We start from the raw sequence: 22,592 nt of genomic DNA on the forward strand, positions 1-22,592 counted from the left end.
TCATAAAACAATACACCTATGAAAACCCGACGTTTTCATGAAAACCATGTCTTAGAACTCGAAGGTTCTAACTTTGATGCTTATGGATGATTCCTTCCCATAGCACCAATCACAATCTTGTTCCTTCCATTCCGTGGATTGTCGTACCGTCACAAGTTCGATTTTCCTGATTTGGACATTTATAATAGAAACCACTTTATGTGGGGTACAAGACGTGAATTTCCGCTTGACTATCAAGAAATTGAGAAACCATTGACGCCAACAATGGCATGGAAGAGTTGAATAAGCCTCCGCCATGATCTTCATTCAAAGACTTATGCCCGACGCATTATTAACGGAAATACCTCCCAAACGAGGATTCTATGGCTCTTTGGCTCGCTCCTACAGACTACCAAATCATGAAAGATATTGCCTGAAGCACACCATGATTACGTCCATGAATGAGCATGATTATGAAGTTTATAAATCCGATCGAATTTTAACTAAGAGAATACTTTTCTCGTCTTTCCTTGTTTCTAACTCGCTCCTAAAGTAACAAGTGTAGAAAGCAGAAGTTTACCAAAATTCTCGGATCTGATTACTACCACAAACATATGGTAGAATCAGGGCCTGCCAAGATGTGGCATCATGCCTGAAGTGTGATCCTTGGCACCTAAGACCTAAAGCTTCAAGAATAAGGAATAATATTCCCAAACCTTAACTCTGCAGAATCTACTTCCATCTTGATGGAATATATCATTGGTTATGCACCTGTTTGTGCCCCTACCAATGTTGTTGAGGCGTACCATTCTCGTAGTCAATATATGAGACTAATTTTGCTCCACCGAACACCATTGAGAGAGCAGAATTTTGACATGAATGGCCTTGTTGGTCGAATCCACCCTTGTAACTTTGGTTTACTTTGTGAACATTTTTCCATGTTCTTGGATTCAAGTTTGGTGTATGTTTTACTTATGGATAATCTTATTGATATTGTCCTCGAATATGAGTTAATTGAATCATGTTTCTTAATGCATGTCACCGATTCAATTAAACACGTGATTAGGTAGGAATGTGGGAAAGTTAGTTGTCTGGATGAATGCATACTACGCACACTAACTTTACACCTAAATCACATCTCTAACAACGACTTTAGGTCTATCTAACCTGATTAAGAGCAATTGGCACGCTCCTCGTTGTATGAATGGTACTGAATTACCATTTAAGGGACCTTAAATTCTCCATGTCGTTGAATTTTTAAGGATATTCGAGATGACAATGATCATAAATGAAACCACTGAAGAAAATAGAGTGAAATATCTTTGCACCACCTCCAAAAATTAGCTTGAAGCTTTGATTTAGGGCCAATGGGTTATCTCCCAACTGGGAATACACCACATGTGACTAGCCTGGAGCTTGGTGATTGAGCAGTTTACTTGCTTTGGCACAACCTTTTGGGACACTTAGGTTAAATAATGATGCTACAACGTATCTCCTTATCTGAAGTAAGGATATTGCGCCTACAAGCACAACTTGACAAACATGCTTATTAGGGAAATTGATTTTCTATATCATTCATTGCAAAGATATGACACAACTTTCTTTTCATAGTGGATTCAATGGAATATATGTGGACTAATCCAACCAAAACGCAGACCATATAAATACTTATGGTTTTGGTTGATGAATCGACAAACTGGTCACATGTTTGTCCACACACATTACTGCTAAACCTCTTGGCCGATTAAAGGTTCACCACCCTACTTATCCCATAAGGTCCGAGAGACTGGATAATGCCGGAGAGTTTATATCGATGGTTTTCGATAAAGTATTGCATGTTGTTTTGAGTTTATAATTGAACATCAAATTCTCATGATTCACCCCAAATAGCCTCACCTAGTGATCATAAAGCCTAATTTAAATGATCGCCCGAATTTTGGTAAACTTACCAAGTTTTCGGTTTCTGCCTAGGGCTATGCAATCCTTGTACGCAGTTATGTTGGTCTGCCTTGAGGCCCATTGCCACCTAACCTATATGATGTTACAGTTGATTACTGGGTACGAACCTGACGATTTATGTATTTACGCATTTGGATGTGCATTCTATGTGCCAAGTTGCGTCGCCGCAACATACCACCATGGGTCCTCAAAGAAGGATATGTATCTTTTGTCGATCATGATTCTCTTTCACACTCGCTCTCTAAGAGCCTTTGCACGCGATCTCTTTACATCTCATTTGCGGGTTGTCACTTTAATGAGACAGTCTTCCCGTCGTTAAGGATAAGAACGTCAACGTTCCTGTAGAACGATGTGAAGTTGTGTGGACGTTGCCCAATATGTCTCATCTCGATCCCATACCTCACAAGTGTGATAAGCAAGTGCGATGAATTCTAGTTTTTAGAATGTTGCTCCAGACGCATTCATCTGATCTAGCTAAAGTGACGTTGAGTCAACATCCTTGGAGGGTGTGCCGCCCCTGTTGGACGGTTTGGACGTCTCTGTTGGATGCTCCAGTATACCGGCGAATAGCCAATCAATTTGTCTTGGCCTGGAGCACGACAGATCACTCAGTTCGTAGGATTCACTTCCCTAGAAGAGGAAGGCAAGACATAAAATGAATCTACACTTGATTGCTGTCTCAAATCATTTCCATCTCATGAGATTAATCTGGATTTCTCCCGAGACTTAAAGTTCTTGGTTTGGTATACTAGTTTGGATAAGCTAAATGGAATTGAAATGAGATTATCATCGATGATATTTTCACTTATATGGTAGCTACCGACATAAATGAAAAGCGATGATATCGAACCGTGTTCCGTTGATCAAGTGACAACGTAGAGCTGATTGGACAACCGAAATTACAATCCAGGTCAAATTCCTTACCAAAGTGTGTATTGGACCTGTCGTTCCTACACTGCCTAAGGTAACCCCGTTGTGTTACAAGTGGAAAAGGAAACATTATGAGATGCATGAAATTGTGCGATATGATGCTCGCCTTACGACACAAGGTTTCTCTTAAAACGTCCTGTGATTGATAGCAACATTATGAAATGTGGTTAGTGTTTTCTCCATGAGGATATAGATACGGAGGTTTACATGTAAGTTCCCGAAGAATTACATTGACTGGTTCAAATAGGTCCAAAACCACGGAACACCCTTTTAACTTGTTTGAGGTTCACATACAATCTGACGGATGTGGTATACCCGTCTAAGTGATTATTTGATCAATCAGGGATATGAATTATGCCCTTGCGTGTTAAACTATGAAGTCTTATTCCGAATTGCTAGAGTTACAGTTTATGTCGTTGACACGAATCTCACTAAGACTCCGAAAGAGCTTGAGAAAACTGCCTCGCACTTGAAGATGGAATTTAAGATGAAGGATCTTGGGAAAACTCATTTATGCCTTGACCTGAAGTTGAAGCATTGTTCTGATGGTATTTTGGTCTACTAGTCAAACTACACCTTAAATGTGTCACTTTTGAGTATATCTTTGATCGTCCATACGTTATATGCAAATGAGACCCTTGAAGAGGTTATGGAATCCGAAATTCCATATCTAAGTTCAACTTTGCGCTTTGTTGTACTTAGCTCATTTTATTTAGACACGACATCTCCTTCACTGTTGATCTTGGTAAAGATGTAGCACCGTGCCTACATGCATCCACTGAATTGGTATTAAAGACGTACCTTGAAGGTACTATGAAGGCAAATCCCAACACATCTCGAGCGGATTCAACCCTCCTAATCCTCAAAATGATGCTTGCCTTGTTGTTATGCTAACGCAGGTTACTTATTAAACCCGCATAAGGAAAAATCCCCAAATGGTTATGTCTTTACCGTTAGGGATATCACAATATCTTGGAGGTCCACGATATGATCTTAGTTGCGAAATCTTTGAATTGTTCCAAGACTCACCTCACTTCACTATGCCACAAGTGAGACATGGTTAAAAGTTCTTATTGAGCATATTCGAAGTACTTGTTGTGTTTTCACCCATCGTTGAGTCCCGACGACAATCCATGAAGACTATGCCGCATGTATCCACCCGACCAAGCCATGATACATCAATGAAGTCAATGCCAAGATATATTGCGTCCACATCTACATTAGCAAAGCATCAGGAGATTGAAGTGATGCAAGCCGATCCTAGACAACCTTGCCGACCTTTACACATGTCACTGTCGAAGTCAACCTTTCAGAAGCTTGTCCGAGGAATTGGTATGCCTAACTATTCATATGCAATGCTTGTAGTTCTCATTTGGAAGTTATGTCAAACTCAGGGGGAGTATCCAGAAGTATTTTTACTTGATCTTAATGTACTCCTTTTCCCTACGATTATGAGCATTTTTCCCACTGGGTTTTTGCTACCTAACTAGGTTTTAACGAGGCACCCATCATAGGCTGATCATACCCTTATGAGCTCTTCTACTTGCGTCCAAAAGACATATAGTTTTGACTTAATACAACTTCTCACTTTTCTCCTTAGTCTATGGGTTTTCTCCCACCTTGGGTTTTACCATAGCGAGGTTTTGTGAGTTTTATTTTTATGCATTCTTCCGTTAATTTGAGAGTCGCATTTTCTCATTGTGCCGACGACTTCATCAATTGTACTTACTTCATCACTGAAGACCTGATGCGTCATTTATTTGAGTATTTACACACTCAAGGGGGAGTGTTGCAGTCCTATTAGATTAGGAATGTGATTGTGCAAATCCTAGTATATATTGGAATATCTCTTAGATTCCTATTAGGAGTTGCTTACCTATTAAATGTTGTAATCCTAAAGGGAAAGGCTTTTACTTATCCTACTACTATAAATAAAGGCACAATGGGGTGGAATAGAACACACCCACAATTACATATCTCTCTCTTTCTCACTACTATTGCCACACCTTCCCTCTCTCTCAAGGGCGGATCCAAGTACAAGGCTCTCCTAGGCTATAGCATAGGGAGAGTTTGGTTCTTCAAGCTTAAAAATATTAATTTTTGGGTTAGTTTATGATTTTTACTTGTCATATTCCACTTAACAAGTGAATTTTTATTTATTAATAAGGTTGTTTTTAAGAATAATAAGAGCTAATAGATGTTAAATAAACTCATCACTTTAACCAATATTATATTTAATAGTAATAAATTAAAACTTCCATACCACAAATGGTTTCTTATTTTATTCACTTGAAAGCTTTGAAGGCTAGCAGAAACCTAGAAAACATAGAATAAAATTCTTGTTTCAAATTACTACATTCAATTTTTTACTATTATATAACTTTATGTAGGTAGCATAAGATTAAAAATTTGATTTCGTAGTAATAATTTTAGCTTAGCCCACCCACCGAATAATTTCTGGCTATGTCGTTGCTCTCTCTCTGGCCTCCATAATCGTTCAGTAAATTATACCTACAACAATTATTATTTTATTAAATGCCCAATTAACCACCTAATCACCTCAATTAACCGTTTTCATTTTGGAGCATCGTTCCAAAAATCATTTGGTGGTTTGTGAAATGTCAATGATGATGAGGGCAAAATTGTCATTTACCATGAGAAATCAGTCGTCATTTTATTTGATTTTCCACTCCCTTTCAACCCAAAATCCCTTCATTCCTTCCTTTTGCATGTCTTTAATTTCTTTCATTTTCTTTATAAATAACATGCAAACACACCTCCTGTCACTCTGCGCTCTCCTCACACACTAAACGCTCATCTCTCTCTCTCTCTCTCTCTCAAACCGAACCCTAGGTACTCAATGTCTCAACGTGGCTGCGACCGAGGCCGAAGTCGCCATTCGGACCCCTCGCACGCCTCCTACGCCTCGTCGTTTAATCGTGGTGGAGGTGGCAACGAACATGGATCACCGAGAGAGGTGAGGTCTCAAAGTAGCCGTCAATGGTGGACTAACTACGCCATCATAATCACCGGTGCACCACATACGTCATTTCAATCCGCAACGGGGCCCAGCCAGCGCAGGCTAGAAGGAATGGGTGGTTATTGTGGTGTGGTTACACCAACACCAACACTGGAGCCTAGGACAAATAATCCTTGCGAACTGGTGCCGGCTCAGGCTTCGTCCAGTTTTACTCCTCCGAATGCAGAGGCACCGCTGATATGTGAGATGGAGAATGAGCTAACATTAACCGCTCTAACACCGGCATCATCCAAGGCCATTAGGCTTTCGCCAAGGTCGGCTTTCGGAACTCTTGGGGAGAAGATTCAAGTGAGGGCCAACCACTTCTTAGTGGAGGTTGCGGACAGGGATCTCCATCACTACGATGTAAGTAATTAAGCCTCTCTGTATTTTGACTCTTCAGTGTCCTCTTACAGTAAGTATTTTTCCTTGGTTTTTAAATATTAGGGCAAAAGACTGTTTACTACCCTCATGTTTCATGGTTTTCAACATAGTACATCTAGTTTTTTTTGTCCCAGAGTCATACCTAAAGTGTAAATTTTGGGACAGTCTCATACATTTGTTAGTCAAATTGTTAAGTCTTTTGTTAACTATGACGTGACGCCCATGTGGACAATAAAAGGGGCACCATGTGTCAATAAGGGTCCCACGTGGATAGTAAAAATAAATAAAAAAAATTAAACATTAAACATTACAAAATTACAAAAAAAAAAAAAAAAAAAAAGATGTCTTTTTCCTCAACTCGACCCTCCCTCCCTTTTCTCCTCTGCACCTACCCAAGTCACCACCGCCATTCCATCCCCGGTGGACCCAGCCCACCTCTTCCGGGTCTGCACCATTCTCTACTAGCAGCAGAACTCGCCCAAGTCATGTCTCCACTCGAACCTTAACTCCTCTGCCTTCCAACTCACCCACGAGTTCTTCCTCCAGGTCTGTAACTTCTTCCCCCTTTCATGGCGGCCTGTCTACCTCTTCTTCCACTACACCCAGTCCCACCACCCCTATTTCACCCACATCGCCGTCTTCTTCAACAAAGTGTTCGACGTCATTGGCAAATCCAGGAACATCCAGCTCTTTTAGGTCACCCTCCATGAGATGGCACGTCATCGTTTGGTGAATCGCAAGACTTTTTCTGATTGCTTTTAGGACGCTGGCCAAGGCCAGAGAGTTGAACAAATGTGTCGATTTCTTTCACACCATGAATAGGTTTGGATTTTGGTACGATTTAGGGAATTTGAATGTGGTGGTTGAGGATTTGTGTGGGTCGAAGCTCGTCGCTGAGGTGAGATTTTTGGTTTTGAAGTTAAAGGAATCGATTCGGCTCGATGAGTTTACTTACAAGTGTTTGATTCAAGGTTTTTGCGATGTGGGTGATTTGATCAGTGTTGTTGAGAAGATGATGGAAACCCTTTTCAACACGAATCGGTATGTCCAGGAACATGATGGAGACCTTTTTCACCCACATCGCCGTCTTCTTCAACAAAATGCTTGACGTCATCGGCAAGTCTAGGACCATCCAGCTCTTCTGGGACACCCTCCATCAGATGGGACGTTGTCGGATCCGGTCAAGGTTGAGCTCAATCGGCTCGATCCGTTGCTTTTCTCCAGATTTGAGGTCGATTTCTCGAGATTTGCCATCAAATCTAGTAGGTGAGGCACGCTCCTTCGAGCTCATGGGGCCGTCAAAGAGGATGAGGGTTGGATTTGGGGAAGACGAGGATGTGGGTGATGGGAGGGTGGGCACAAGTGGGATTTGGGGAGGATGAAGGTTTTTTTTTTTTATATATTATATTATATGTATATTATTTTATTTTATTTGTTTATTTTTAATTTCCACATGGATGACACCTGGCACCCAGTCATTGTCCACATGGGTGCCATATCACAGTTAACGAGAGACTTAATAGTTTGACTAACAGATGTATGAGACTGTCCCAAAATTTACACTTTAGGTATGACTCTGGGACGAAAAAAACTTGATGTACTAGATGTTAAAAACCACAAAACTTCAAGGTAGTAAACAGTGTTTAACCCTAAATATTATTTTTGCGTTTTCCATTTACTTATCAAGAATGAATATTCAAGGCATGAATATCATCCTTTTCTGAGAGTTGTTTGACAAATTTTAGAGAAATTTTATTTGAACCCTTATAACCTATTTTTTACACCTTATTTAAATTTTGCATGTGAAATGTCTTTTTTATTCTATTGTATAATTACCATAAAGTACAAGAAGAAATTAACAATAAAACTAAATTTTATCAAAACACCCACACCCAGTAATCAAACTCCTACCATCATGCAATCTTTTGCCTACTTTCTATATTATGGCGATCTTGAAGTTTTGGATTCTCCAACTAAGGTATGAATTGAATCCGTCTCGTTACAAATCTAGTCCCAATAATAAGGAATTATTCATTTTATACATTTTTTTGGTTCTTTTATCTGCCGACAACTCTTAAGTCTCTTTGCCAGTTGATAATCTAGGGTTTTTAATGATAATATTATTATGTTTTTCGTGTCTTATGGATGTGGGGGTGTGGGGTGCATTTAGTGACTGTTTCATTTGGTGGCTACGCATATTGGTGTCAATTACCCCTGATGTTACAGTGAAAAGGGTGAAAAGGGATGTGATTAAGCAGCTCGTTGTTTTGTACAAAGAGTCACACTTAGGTCAAGGAACCCCAGCGTATGATGGTATGAAAAGCATTTACACCGCAGGTCCATTGCCTTTTGAATCCAAAGAATTTCTGGTCAAGCTACCTGAGAAAGATTACCGTGACGGGTCATCTTCTTCCTCTCGCTCGAAAAGGTATAACTATTTTTGTATGAGAGTTCAGTGCTTGTGTGTCTTGTTTTCATCTCTATATGTTTTTATAGTTATTGCAGTTTTCTGAATATCATTTGTTTTTGCCTTTTGGTGTGTTTGAATGACTTACAGATTGGATAGGGAGTTTAAGGTGACTCTCAAGCTGGGGAACAAACCCGACCTTTGTCAACTACAATAATTCTTGCGCAGGAAGCAACACGAGTCGCCTCAAGAGGCTATACAAGCACTTGATGTTGCTCTTAGAGCCACACCATCTGAAAAGTAACACCTCTTTGTTAGAACCAGCGTATGACATGGTTTCTTTCATTCTGCTGTTTCTTGTTTCGTTACTAATTATATGTGGAATGTTGTATTTTCTACTGTTAGGGCTGGTTTGATATTGTTGTGCTTTGAACAAAAACTGATTCTGCTGTGCTGTGAAAATATGCTTATTTTTGCTGCTTCACGTTTTCAGTTTTTTTTTCACCAAAAACTGTGAAAATAAGCTGTTTTTAAGTGTTTAACAAACACCTTTTTGAGCTCAGTTTTTTTTTTATACCTACTTTTTATAAAGCATCTCAGTACCAAACCAATACTTACACTGTTGTTGGGAGGTCTTTTTTCTCCACAACGCTTGGGCCAAAAGGTGAGCTTGGTGACGGTCTGGAATATTGGAGAGGATATTACCAGAGTCCTAGGCCAACCCAGTTTGGGCTTTCCCTCAATATAGGCATTAGGTTCACCCAATTTCCTTGTTTCGGAAACCATGCAAAGCCAAGTAACAAGAATGCTTTGCCTAACTTCTTATTCAAATTTTGCAGATGTGTCTGCCACATCTATTTTTGAATCCATCCTAGTAACGGAATTTGTGAAAAACTATTTCAACATAACAGATGTTTCAAGGCCTCTGTCTGATCGTGATCGTGATCGTGTGAAGGTATTCACCATTTCCTTTTGATTTGCGGAATGCAGTTTTGATAGGTAACTTACCAAGAATTAAAGTAATATAGATGAAGTAGAACACAAATCTGTTGAGTGCAGAATTTCTAATTATTTGCTAATTTTCGGAACAAGAAGCTATTCATTCTGCTGATAGGTTATATATATGTGAATTTGCTCGTATTTAGGTAGCTGCATTTAATTTTAGCATGTTATCAGTTGTTTTTGTGGATTCTTCAAGTCTCCTCCTTAATTAAACATTTTGTGTTCAACAAAGCTTGTGACATTCTGTTCCTGACAGGTGAAAAAAAGCCTTAAAGGGTGTCATGGTAGCAATTTCTTATGGGACTAGAACATATAAAATCTCGGGAGTGTCCACGGAACCGCTGAACCAACTCAAGTCTGTCTTGTGATCTTTATGCTCATGCCTATTTTCAGTTTGAATCAGTACTTAATATACGAACTCTGAATACGGAAGTAGTAAGATGGTAGTTCAATATTATCGTGAAAGGTACAATGTTGTGCTAAAGAATGTGGCAATGCCTGCCATTCAATCTGGAAGTGCTTCCAAACCTGTTCATTTGCCTATGGAGGTACCTTCCTCGACTCTTTAAGCGGCTTGTTTTCCAGTTTGATATTTTTTCTGGGTACGGTACTAGCCTTTATGCTGATTTCAATTCTTTGTTTTGGTTTTGCACTTGTACGGTGCAGTTTGAATATAACATATGTTGTTTCAGGTATGCAAGGTGCACTCGGTCTGTTTCAATAGGTACGAACTTGCCTGAGATTTTTTACTTCTGTTTTTTGCAAATTACGCGTTTGCTGATTGCGCCCTACTAATGTCTACGTTTTTTTTTCGTTTTCTCGTGCAGTTCCTCCTGCTTACCATGCGCATCTGCTTCCTTATCGCACACGACACTACATTGAGGGAGTTTATTCTGATCGAGGTTCTCGTACAGGTCCTAAAGCCGGGGTTGCTGGTGGTGTGCGGTTCAGAGCCCCGCCCGAGATCAAACAAAATGTGAAGGATGTTATGTTCTACTGCTGAAATATATAGGCAGTTTTGGTATTTCTTCCAAGTTCTTTTCTTTTCAAAGCGTGTTTTGTCGAGGTTCTTCGAATTAAGTTGCACAAAGACCTTAATCTTGCACTTCTGTTTCTCTGAAAAAAAGCCATCGGAATCTCATCGGTGATGGTTGTTCTTGCTAGTTTTGTGTCCTGTGTATTGTGCATTTTGTTAAGTATTATTTTTGCATTAAGGCTACGTCTAGTTAGTGGAAAAAGGAGGATTATGGACGTACTTTCATGTTTGGTGAGTCCAAGCTTGGGATTGTTTTTCCTCGTCCTAGCGGGAAAGAGGAGGATTACGAAATTACTTCCTTTTCCACGTTTTGGTGAGTTCAATGTCAAGATTGTTTCTCCTCCTACAGGAAAAAAAAGGAGGAAACCCAATCCCTAGCTTGGACTCACCGAAACGTGCACAATGCCAACGATACGAAGAGCTAGCTTTGCTACCCGAAAAGGCTCCTTGCTTTCGGGTAAAACTTGCAAACTGATGAGCACAATTGATAAGCACTGTCAAAGAACTGAAGATCACATGTTAAAGCAAATGTGAGAATAAAAATCTAGTTTCAACTTCATAGTTAACATCTTGATAATATCTAGGTAATCACAAGCATATACCGATGCAAATAAGGCATGACACGAAGGAAGTTTCGTATAAACTACTATCCCGTCGAACCAATTACATGTAAATGTATTTTACAACCTATCGACAGGGCGACGTGTAATTCTAAATGTTTGATGAAAACAATCTCAGAAGAAACACAAACCTATTCTAATGCACACGGTCTTACCGGTTCCTACAAATGTAAACCAGCAAGATAAGAGATACAGTGGAAAAAAGAATGAAATGATCGCCCCAGATCTTTAGAAGCGTATGCTATAAAAACGAGTTTCCTTGTATAGTTATGATAAGTGAAAGGAAAGCCAACATGCATGCTGGAATCAGCTCGTAGCGATCATTATGCAAAGAACGGCTGTCACTTAGCTGTCCTGCATTGACATATTCACTTTGTCCGGTTCTACTTGTTGCAGAAACATTAACTGTTGTTGAACCTAATAAGGATGATACATCGGATCAAAGTTTAGTGCTGGCATAGACTCGGAACTTAGAGAGCAAGTGCATAGATTGCATAAAATTCTTTCAGGAGGATTATGGAAACTTACAGTCATAGTTAGTCCATCCAATTCGTTGACCTCCCAAATCATAGACCACGATTTTGTCTTTCAGCACGAGGTCTGGCAAAAGAAATATCACATTAATAAAAAATAAAAAAAAATTGGGGAGAGAGAGAGTGGGTTACAAAAATGTAATAAAAAAAAATTCTCATACAAGGATTTCAAACTCTAACATACACCGAACCCACCAAGTTCATGAGATCAGGGAATATAAATCTTCGAAGTGGTACAGAATCGGCAAAATTAATTAATCGATGAGAAGTTTCTAGTTTGGTGTCTATACCTCCTAAAATCGTTATCCCTGAACCTCGAATCTTCTGGAGGCCAATGCACCACCTTGCAGCACCACTCTGTAACAAGAAGTTTACCCATTTCAACTACAGATTCAGATAGCAAGACTACAGCTCTACATAAGGTTAATAACGGACAAGCAGTGTATGGATGATGTAAATCCTATAGCTGACAAAATCATTTTTTACTTTTCAATATGTATGTGCTAAATGCTAATGAGTGGAGAACAACCGTTAACGGAGGAAATGTTGAAGAAAAAAGCAGCAGAATGTATACTGAGGAATAGTCAAGAAAGACTATGCAGTTGGAGATTCCATCATAAGGATTGTCCATTAGAAGAAGCTTATGCATTTCACTCCAACTCGTCAGCATTTTGTGAAAGAGAAATGTCCAAGCAAATCCTTGGTAACTGAAATACCTAAAAGGAAAACTTACAACAGAAGTCTGCTGTATAAGGTAGTCCTGCGGTCTCAGAATCAAGGATGCACCGCCAGCAAAGTTAAAACTAACTTGAGGAAATATATCACTGACACTGAACATAAAATACACATACATTTTAGAGAAAAATCATTACAAAACAGAAAGCACTGAATGGAAAAACAATGGAGATAACAGATTCAGAAAGTTAACCTGGAGGTGATCAAATAACATTGATTTGCGCTGGAAACAACAGGGCGCACTGATTGTGAAACTGAAGCAGTTATCTGCATGGCACGGAAAAGTATAAATTCAAAACTTTTTAACTTATGTTTACCCAAATTTTGTGAAACTCAATATCAGAAAAATTAACTAGACTAACATGTCATAGAGCATGATGTTTTCATTTTTGTCCATCTAAGCACCAATATGATGTCCAAAGCAGACTAATTATAGGAAATCACATTACATAAGTGAGACTTACAGCACTGACAAAAGGGTCATAGGCTTCGGCTGCAAGGTATGCCAAAGTTGTACCAGAATCAACTATAGTTCCTCGGTTGCTTGATGTTGTGAACACTGCTGTATCAATAGGCAATATCTGCCCGTTGACAGAAATGCTCTGCAGATTCAAATTATAATGAGGCCTGAAATATTAAATGTCCAAATGATTAGTCAAAACACATCAGTACGGAAACAATATCAAATAGAAAAAAAATCCCTAAAATTTGACATATCAGAATTGAGCAACATGTTAATTTGTTTATCTAGAAGTATATGCAGAAGGACTAGTTAAGTTGTTCAGGGTTCCAAATGGTTTGGTTTTAGGTGACGACAATGCTATAATGGAGTCGGATTTCTATAATGAGTAATGACGGATCTACGATTGTGAAATAACAGAAAGACACCAAATATTTTTGGCTTTGGGGTGATATTGTAAGATGTGCAGTGGAATTATAATCAAAAGGAACGTACTGTGAAGGGACAAGCGGGCTATAGACTATATTTGGTTCCACAATCTCGCCGATAACCAATATACCTCCACCACTATCGTCTCCCCTCAAGCAGTGGGAGAAGACACTTGGTGCTACTCCTTGCGAAGACAACTGAGAGATGACAGACATACCCTGTTGGCCAAACCCGAAGATCCCATCAACTGCTCTATCTGACTTTGTCAAGTCCCCAGTCTGCAAGGTGCTACACCTGTTTTCACCATCCTAGGGAATGACTTTCAAGATTCAAGCAAAATGCATAAAAGATTATAAATCAATTATTTAACTTGGAAAGACTCGTTATAACTCACCCAAAGACAACATTAGCTGAATAATTTTGGGTCAGAGAACCCTCAAGAATCGTCTCAAGGTGCAACAAGTCTGATACGTAATAGCCTGATGTCCCACTGCCATCTCCATACTGGAATGTGTAAGAACACTGGTTATTCTGCGTGGAACAATCAGAATCCGAGGATTGAACTCCAAGACTGCACCTTCGATCCGAGCAAGAAATGAATTGTGACGTTGATGAGCTTCCAGGATCAAACAAATTGAGCTGAATCTGTAAGAATTACAAACAACCTTTACGAAAACTGTCGCAGAAAATGGCTCCTAAGCTTTCACAAGCTCAAAAAGATTGAAACCATGATAGGAATGTCGACAGTAAGGTATTGCGCGTTTACCGGGAGCCCACTTGTCTCAGGGCAACCATTGCAGGAACCGCAATTGACCCACAAAACATCACTTCCGGTGTCAATCTGCACATAATAATCTCTTGGAGGAGATCCCAATTGCAGCTTTGTATAATAAAGCCTATATAAGGGAAAAAATTCCACAAAAAACCACAGAAATATTAACAATCCTCCAAAACATTTAATGATAAATACCCATTACTGTTAAGAATATAAAACTTAGAGAACAGTCAAAGCAGAAGAAAACAATTAAGAAAATCAGCATTAAATTTAAAACTTATACAACTTTCAAAAAATCAAATGAGGAAAGAAACCACAACAGGGAACTAATTGTTACTTATAAGGAAAGAAACCCAATTTAAAAATGCAAATCCATTATCCACAACATCAAATCTAAACACAAACAAATCTAAAAAATTAGAGAAAACCCACATCAGAATTACATAAAATGGTGCCAAAGGAGGTGTCCAAATTACCCAACGCGGAAGGGGTTGTAAGTTCCCTCAACAGGGAAATCAACGATGCCATTGGAGGACTGAAGCTTCCTCCCATGCCGGACTCTGTCCCGAGCTCTGAGTTGACTCAGGTCCTCCAGGTGGTTCGAAGGAAAAACTCTCTCGAGGCTGAGGGTCGCTGGAAAACTACAGAGGACCACAGCCGCCGACATCAGAATTGCGCCGGCGATGAAAATTACGGAGGGAAATCCCATTTTGGTCGGACCAGAATTTGTATTAAAAAAGAAGACCCAAGAATTAATTAGGAGCACTCAGCTTCCAAAGTTCTAACGGCAGACAAGGGCATTGATTGAGGCAAGTATCTATCTTCGTTGTGCGTTTGTGAGAGTGAGGAAAGAAAGAGTCGAGAGAGAGAGAGAGAGAGAGAGAGAGAGACAGAGACAGAGACAGCGTTGGGAATTGATGGGAGAGAGAGTACAGAAGTTTCGAAAATGTCGAAATGGACAAACTTTATTTTTTATACTTAATTAATTTGTGGTAACCTTTACTTTGTGTTGTCTAATCATACTTCTTTAGTCTTTTACTTTTCAAAGTACAAATCTTTGAGTCTGCGCTGTGACACAAGTGGGGATTTTCCATGGAACAAGGATTGTCTGCCCTTCATTTTTGGTGTTTTTTTTGTGCTTTTCTGTTTTGTATGGTCGCGATTAAGTCACGTTAATATTTTATATTATTTTTTTATAAAAATAATAAGATAAAAATAAATAATAATATAAAATATTAACATAATTTAACCATAATTATATAAACAAAAAGGCACGGGAAGAACATCAAAAATGAAGGGCAAACAATCCTTGTCCTTTTGCATGCTATTTCTGGGCTTTGGTGAACTACAATGTACATGCGGTCACTCTATCTTCGTTTTCTTACTTTGCAAGTAGTATATTGGTCACGTCAAGTAACATTGCTAGCCATTTATTAATGCTACGAATTATTCAATATTATGAATGTTTTACTATCTCAATAAACTTGGAAAGTAATTGACTGAAAACAGTAGGAAACTTTGTGGGGATGCTTTCAACACCTTTATTCTTTGATTTTTATGAATGAAGGACAACTGCAAATGAAATGTCTAAATATAGTTTCGTCTAAAATTATAATTCTACAAGAAATTATTTTTAAATGAATTATTTAGATCATATTCATATATCAATTCTAATTGAAGAGGTTAAATATAATCCTCAATAATGTATTATTTTTAAATTTCTTTTAATTTTATCGGTTAATTGAATTAAACTACTATATTTACGTGCACTATCACTTTTTTTCAAAAGCAATGAACCCATTAACCCATCGATTAAAGCATCAACCAGTCTTAAGATGATAAATTAAACGGGTTGAAAGGGTGGCAGAAATTAGTGGCCTTTTAACTATTATTTGACCTGATGGGCTCTATAGATTTATTACTCTCCATTGGAAAGAGTTTTTGAACACTATCGACAATTTTTTGGCTTTTGAACATTTAGTTTTCTTTGAGATGTGCTATCCACACACCCCTTTTTACTTCTCACACACCCTTTGTTAATTTCTGTCCGTTGATCTTCTTTAATTCATCCAATCCGACAACCGAAAATTAGAAAGGTGTGTGAGAAGTAAAAAGAGATGTGTGTATATCACACCCCTTTTCTTTATTAGAGACATCATCTATTTGTATTCTGATTCAAATCTCAATCGTACGTCTGCTTGCCTGATTCGATTCACTTCATTATCTACAAGCATCACCAACTTTTTCAGAATGTCCTCACTTTCGGATCTCCTCCTCCTTCATCACATGGACATGTTCCTTTACCGTCTGTGTATCCAACCACACCATCTCTTAGCACTTGTCCATGATTAGCATAGGAGCAAGAGTGGAGTTTGCAAGTCCAATCCCACATTACTTTAGGATGAAACTTCAAGGTGGGGCAGAATGCCAAATTAGCCTTCAATTATGATGCAATTCTGTAGAAGGAGAGGGTCCCACTCTTCACCGTTGCTTAACAAAAGAGCCAAATTCTCCAAATTCCACTATCTTTTTATAATCCATTTTTTGTGAACTTTGGGTAAACCCAATGCACAATTATTTCACATTTTACTTTATATGTCGGTTTTTAAAGCTAAAAGTTGTCCAAGTTTGTTTACTAGGAAAGTGAACGTAAATATAGAAGACGATGGATACTAAGAACTACATATGAAATAAAAAACTTTATGTGATACTTTAATTTCTTGATTGAATTATAACCATACAGACCATTAGTGGACAGAGAGATGAGAATTAATTAGTATGAAAAGAAACGTAGCAACCCTTTAAGAAGGTCCTATTAACTCAAAATCCTGAAATTTTCAGCCTTGGCCACAACATGATACAAGATGGAGAGGGTTTTTTATTTTACTTTAATCGAACTTTGGACGGTGTCACATGCAAAGGAACAAAAAAGAATGCAGTGTCATTTGGCTTTGTGTTTTGTGTACCAACCAAGGATCAGAGAAGGAAGCTTCCTGACATCCCTTCTCCTCCTAATACCGCAACACTGACGACGGCAGGCACTCTTGTAGAACGTGCCCATCTCGTTTGAAATTGACCAAGTTTCGTTCAATTGGCATAATATCGCATTGGTCCTATATCTTAGATTGATTAGATATCTTATTTTTTAATTTTTTTGTCAAACGATAGATTTGCTAAATTAGATGTTAGATTAGGGAGTCGAAGAATTTGATTCCAAACTATAATGCAGAGCAACACTTCTTTCTTGCCCTATCCAAATTTATACATTAAATATTAAATATTACTTAAAATTGGACAAGTAACTTATTTATTTCTTATCCTTAAAAGAAAAAACTTATTTATTTGGTTGGTGAAGGGGATCAATGGGAAATCATGAAGACTCATGGCCTAACTTGATGACCTTCACTGCATATGCGGAATGCTTGGTTCCTCAAGGTTGAGGAGGACTTTCTTCTTAAAACAGTTCGTAATGCTGTTAACAGGGGCTGAGCAATGGTCCTGGGTCTATCCTGAATTTTTTTTTTTACACAGAAATACCTAGAGTTATTCCTTTGATTTCTAACAATTTTTCAAGGGATTAGAGCCCCAACCAATTTTTTTTTTCTTATTCCCTCCACCCGGTTCGATTTGAGGTTGGTGACTCTTACACAGTTAAACCGATGTCACAATGAGTTTTGAGAGACTTAGGTGATCAGAAGAGGAAGAGAGAGGAAATAGGTGAGAGAACTTATTTTTATTTTTACTTTATCCTCTTATTTTATTCCTTCAATAAATTTTTTTTTAACAACAATATTATCTACACCAAAAGGGTGAGAGAGTGGGCTAAGCCGGGGCATTTTGATATAAGTGCCTGAGTTTTCAACTCTATAGACTAAACATTTGTTGGTTTTAGAGATTTAATTAAACATTTTCCCTACAACTTTGGAGTCTTGTCTATCATAAATATCCTTTATTTGTACCAAATTACAGATCTTACCACTGCCTAAATTCTTCATGTCAGGAAAAAAATGCAGAGATATTGAAACAAATTCCTACAATCTAGCTCCCTTGATTCCCTCTAAAGATAATTATACAAAAAAAATGATTATATACAATTTATTAAGGAATAAATTACCTTGCCGTTTGATTTTTTTTTCTTTTTCTTTTCCTTTAAATGAAGAAATAAAATACCATTTAAGATATTTGTGGTAATCCATGTATAAATTTTTGTAGTAATTAATATAAGAAAATAACATCGAGAATAATACAAACGTACCGATAAAAAATATATGTATGAAAACAAACCTACTAAAACTGGAAATAAACGAACTAGTAAACAACATTGAAGAACAAAAGTAAATGTACCAATCAACGATATGTATAATATTAATCGTTCCCATATGATACTAAATGGTACAATCCATAATGTATATAAAAACAATCGTAATAAAATCGTGAAAAAAACCTATCAATCAACGAGAACAAAACTAAACGTACCAATCAACGATATGTTCACCAAAAAAATTAAAAATAAACATACCAATCAATACAGAACGAATATATGATAACCAACAATAAGCGTACCATTATCACTAATCAAACATATGTACAAATTCAAATGTACACAAAAAAATTATCTAACAAAAACTATACTAAATAATAAACAAACAAAACAAATCTAAGCGTCCATCATTTCAATTTCAGGATAAAAAAAATGTTTTGAAAGAAAACAAAAATTAAAAGAGATAATTGGATAAATATGTTGAGCGAAAAAACCCAAAATTATCTTCTAAAATAGAGTCCACAACTCCTAAAATATATGAATAATAAAAATGGCCGGAGAAAAAAAAAATCTCTCAACTAATTAAAAGGACAAATTTAGAAATCAATATGTAAAATTTTAATTTAAAAAAAATACAATTATTATTTTTTAATTTAAAAAATAAGAAATACTGATGTGGCCTAATGTACTAAAGCATATTGATCAAAATTCTAAAAGGCATGGATATTTAATAAAAGAAATTCAAATTTTGAGCGTTTAAATCTAATTAACTCTATTATTTATTTCCCTCCTCTCATTCCTTCCTTTTTCCGCTTAAAAGACCTTTTTTTTTTTTTTTTTTTTTTTTTGGGGGAATTTGAGTCATGATACTGGGTGTGGTGGTTGAGGAGGATTACAAGAACAACGTCATACCAAACCCTAATAATGGTGGTCAGTAGCTTAGGACATGGCAGATCCTTATATTTTTAGGATTTGGAGGGCGTTTAAGGGTGAGGCTTTTGGACCTCTTCTGAGCTAAAATTCTAGTTTCGCCACTGCAACTTTTATCAAATTCGTTCATTATCTTTTATAGTTTGATGATTAATAATAAAATATTTGTGCAGAGGTGATGTTTACATGGTGATTTGTAATAATAACGTTCTGATCATAAGTATGAAATTTCGTAAACTGGTCATAAAGTATTTTGAGGAGGACTCCTCCTCATCCTTTAAGGAGCCAAGTGTATTCCTTTGCACTTTACAAAGGGGTAGCTCCAAGTTTCCCCCAAGTGAGAGATCCTCAATGACAATATAATATAGGACAATATCCCCTAGTGAAATGATGCACATATCCTTTAATTTGCAAATAAAGTATTTTAACCATATAAACTCAACGATCTGAATCATTCAGTTTCTTTTTTAATTATTTAAGATCACTCCTACAAACAATCGTTAATTCGAATAAAAAATCGTTTAATCATTCAACTATATCGAATAAATAAACGGTTTATTATGAATATATTACTTGGTAGTTGGTACCCACACCATTGATTTGTTTTATCAATGACTAAATGATCTCTTATTCAAATAAATTTTTGTAGTTAGGGGATTGCAAGTATTATCCTATAATATAAAAGAAGACGTACCTCTCATGTGTAAAGCAAGGAGCATGGACTTGAACTAAAGTGGAGATATTACATTCATAATTTGATGGACCATAGCCATGCCAGTTTCAGACTTTCTGTTGCATCAATCGCCAGGAACATTACAAGAGAGATTTTACGATGTCCAAGTACAGATTCTAAGTAAAACATGGTGTGATTTAGACACGCAACTTAATTAGCGTTAATCTTGCGTATTTGAAATCTTCCCAATGTCTATTTGTGTTCTCCATTAACATCAAATAATTAATAATTTTAAAGTCTCATTTACCCAATTCATAATTAGACGCACAAATTAATTTCCCACCAACAAGAGAAGACGATACAATTAGGAAAAATCCATAACCTTTTCAACTCTGTTAATATCTGGTGTGGGAGTCATTGATTTCTAGCTGGCATGTTATTTTATTTTTACCTTTTTCCTATTTAGTTTAGAATTGCTTGCTCTTGCTAGCTTAATTTTAATTAATTACTATTATTTGTTTTCTTGTTGTTGAATTTCCTTGTTGGAGCACCGCGGTAACCAAGTTGTTAGAGACAGGTTGGTGGATGGACGCCAAATTATCTGCCAAAGATCTTGCCTCTTGGAGATACTTATTTAGAGAACGACCACCCTTAGTGTTAAAGTTTGGATTTTTGGGAGAGATTATGATGCAAGATTGAAACAAAACAAAAGTAATTTGGCTAGAATTTCAGTGAGCAAAGCATTGCTGCTGCACTGCTATTTCATTTATACATTCATAATCATCGGACAAACATTCTTATCTGCAAAAATTGCGTAAGGTACACTTCTTTGAAGGCAACAGCTGGATGTGTCAATCTCCGCCCTTCACATGTTCTAATCTTAGCCTTACATCTGTTCTAATTGACTGGGACTCTACCTACTACACTTCATCTAAAAACTAGACATTACACTTTAAACAAAACTAGCCGTTACACAAACTTAAACACTTTGGTCTGGACTTCGAAATCTCAAGGCTGCAAAATAGCTTACATTCCAACACTCCCCTTTAAGCTGATTCCAGACTTGACACCAAGTAGCCCTCTGAGATATGTCAATCTCTCTTTAAGCAATGGTTTGGTGAAGATATTGGCCACTTGATCCTCAGTTTTGAAGTAAAGCAATTGAATCACATTTAGCTGCAAAGTGTCCCTGATGAAATGATATTCCTCTTGATGTGCCTTGTTCTATGATGGAATATAGGATTCTAAGTCATTACAACTGCTGACATGTTGTCACACATCAGTGGTGTAGGTTCCAATTAAACTTTACTAAAGTCTTTTAGTACAAATCTAAGCCAAAAGTCCTAAGATGTTGCTTATGCAGCAATCACATAATTAGCTTCTGCAGTTGATAATGCAACAATTTGTTGCTTGACAAAAGCCCATGGAAACACACATGATCCAAAGGTGAAGGCATGCCCTGAGGTGCTTTTTGGATCATCCTCACTACCCCCTAGTCACTATCACATAAACAAACAAGAGTTGTGGATTGGCCCTTCTCATAGTGAATTCCATGATCAATTGTGCCTTAAACATATATGATGACCCTTTTTGTAGTTCCCAAATGAGTTTTTGTTGGAAAATACATGAACGTTGAGAGTAGACTTGGTGCATACATGATAACAGGTCAAAGAGATGAGACTACCAACAATACTCCTATATAGATTTTGATCCACAACTTCAGTTCCATCATCTTGACATAGTTTTGCATTTGACACAAGTGGAGTGCAACACTGGTTTGCAATCCTTCAGTCCAAATTTCTCCAACAAGGTCTTGGCATACTTCATTTGATGAATGAAGATTCCACTGTCATTCTGCACTACTCCTATACCAAGGAAATGATCTAATATGCCCAAGTCTGTCATGTCATATGGCTTCATCATATCATTTTTGAACTCACTGAGCATTTTTCACAATTGCCAATGAACACCACATCATCCATATAAATGGACACTACGAACATATCAAAATTGCCTTGTTTCTTGGTAACAAGGTAGCCTTACTTGAGCTTATTTGGAACCCATTCTTAGTGAAATAGGAATCAATTTCACCATACCATGTGCTCTTAATGCTTGCTTCAGACTTAAGGCCTTCTTCAACCTATACACCTTGTCTTCTGCATTTAACATCCAAGTGGAACAACTTCTAATCCTTTTGAGCTGCCAACACTATCATGGGTCTAACTTTGTCCAACCTTGTCACTGGGGAAAGATTTCATTAAAATCAACTCCAGGTTGCTGTGAGTACTCTTTGGCAACAAATCTTGCTTTGTTCTTCTTCATAGACCAATCCAAGTTGAGTTTGCATAAGTGAAATATCCAATTCAAACTCCTCACTCTGATATGAGTTGAACTTGGAGTAGATTCTTGTGATCCTGCCAATTGAGAACGTTATGTGGCACTTTGACATCTTTTAAAGTT

General features: G+C 37.5%; 1 protein-coding gene and 1 pseudogene across 1 annotated transcript; one reads left to right on the plus strand and one right to left on the minus strand.

Moving 5' to 3' along the window:
• The first annotated feature begins 5,728 nt into the window (after positions 1–5,728).
• Positions 5,729–10,249, plus strand: LOC137743039 (protein argonaute 5-like; annotated as a pseudogene).
• A 1,085-nt stretch (positions 10,250–11,334) lies between these two features.
• On the minus strand, positions 11,335–15,219 carry LOC137742309 (Eukaryotic aspartyl protease family protein). The gene is made up of 10 exons (XM_068482148.2): positions 14,745–15,219; positions 14,260–14,389; positions 13,888–14,138; positions 13,560–13,787; positions 13,069–13,231; positions 12,798–12,871; positions 12,603–12,699; positions 12,160–12,226; positions 11,865–11,936; positions 11,335–11,753 (listed from the first exon to the last, which is right to left on the minus strand). Exons 1-10 carry the CDS (start codon positions 14,975–14,977, stop codon positions 11,578–11,580), a joined length of 1,491 nt encoding a protein of 496 aa, XP_068338249.2. The 5' UTR covers positions 14,978–15,219; the 3' UTR covers positions 11,335–11,577.
• Positions 15,220–22,592: the final 7,373 nt, after the last annotated feature.

Source organism: Pyrus communis, chromosome 11, assembly GCF_041283825.1.
Source record: "Pyrus communis isolate YQ-2024b chromosome 11, ASM4128382v1, whole genome shotgun sequence".
Taxonomy (NCBI): Eukaryota; Viridiplantae; Streptophyta; class Magnoliopsida; order Rosales; family Rosaceae; genus Pyrus; species Pyrus communis.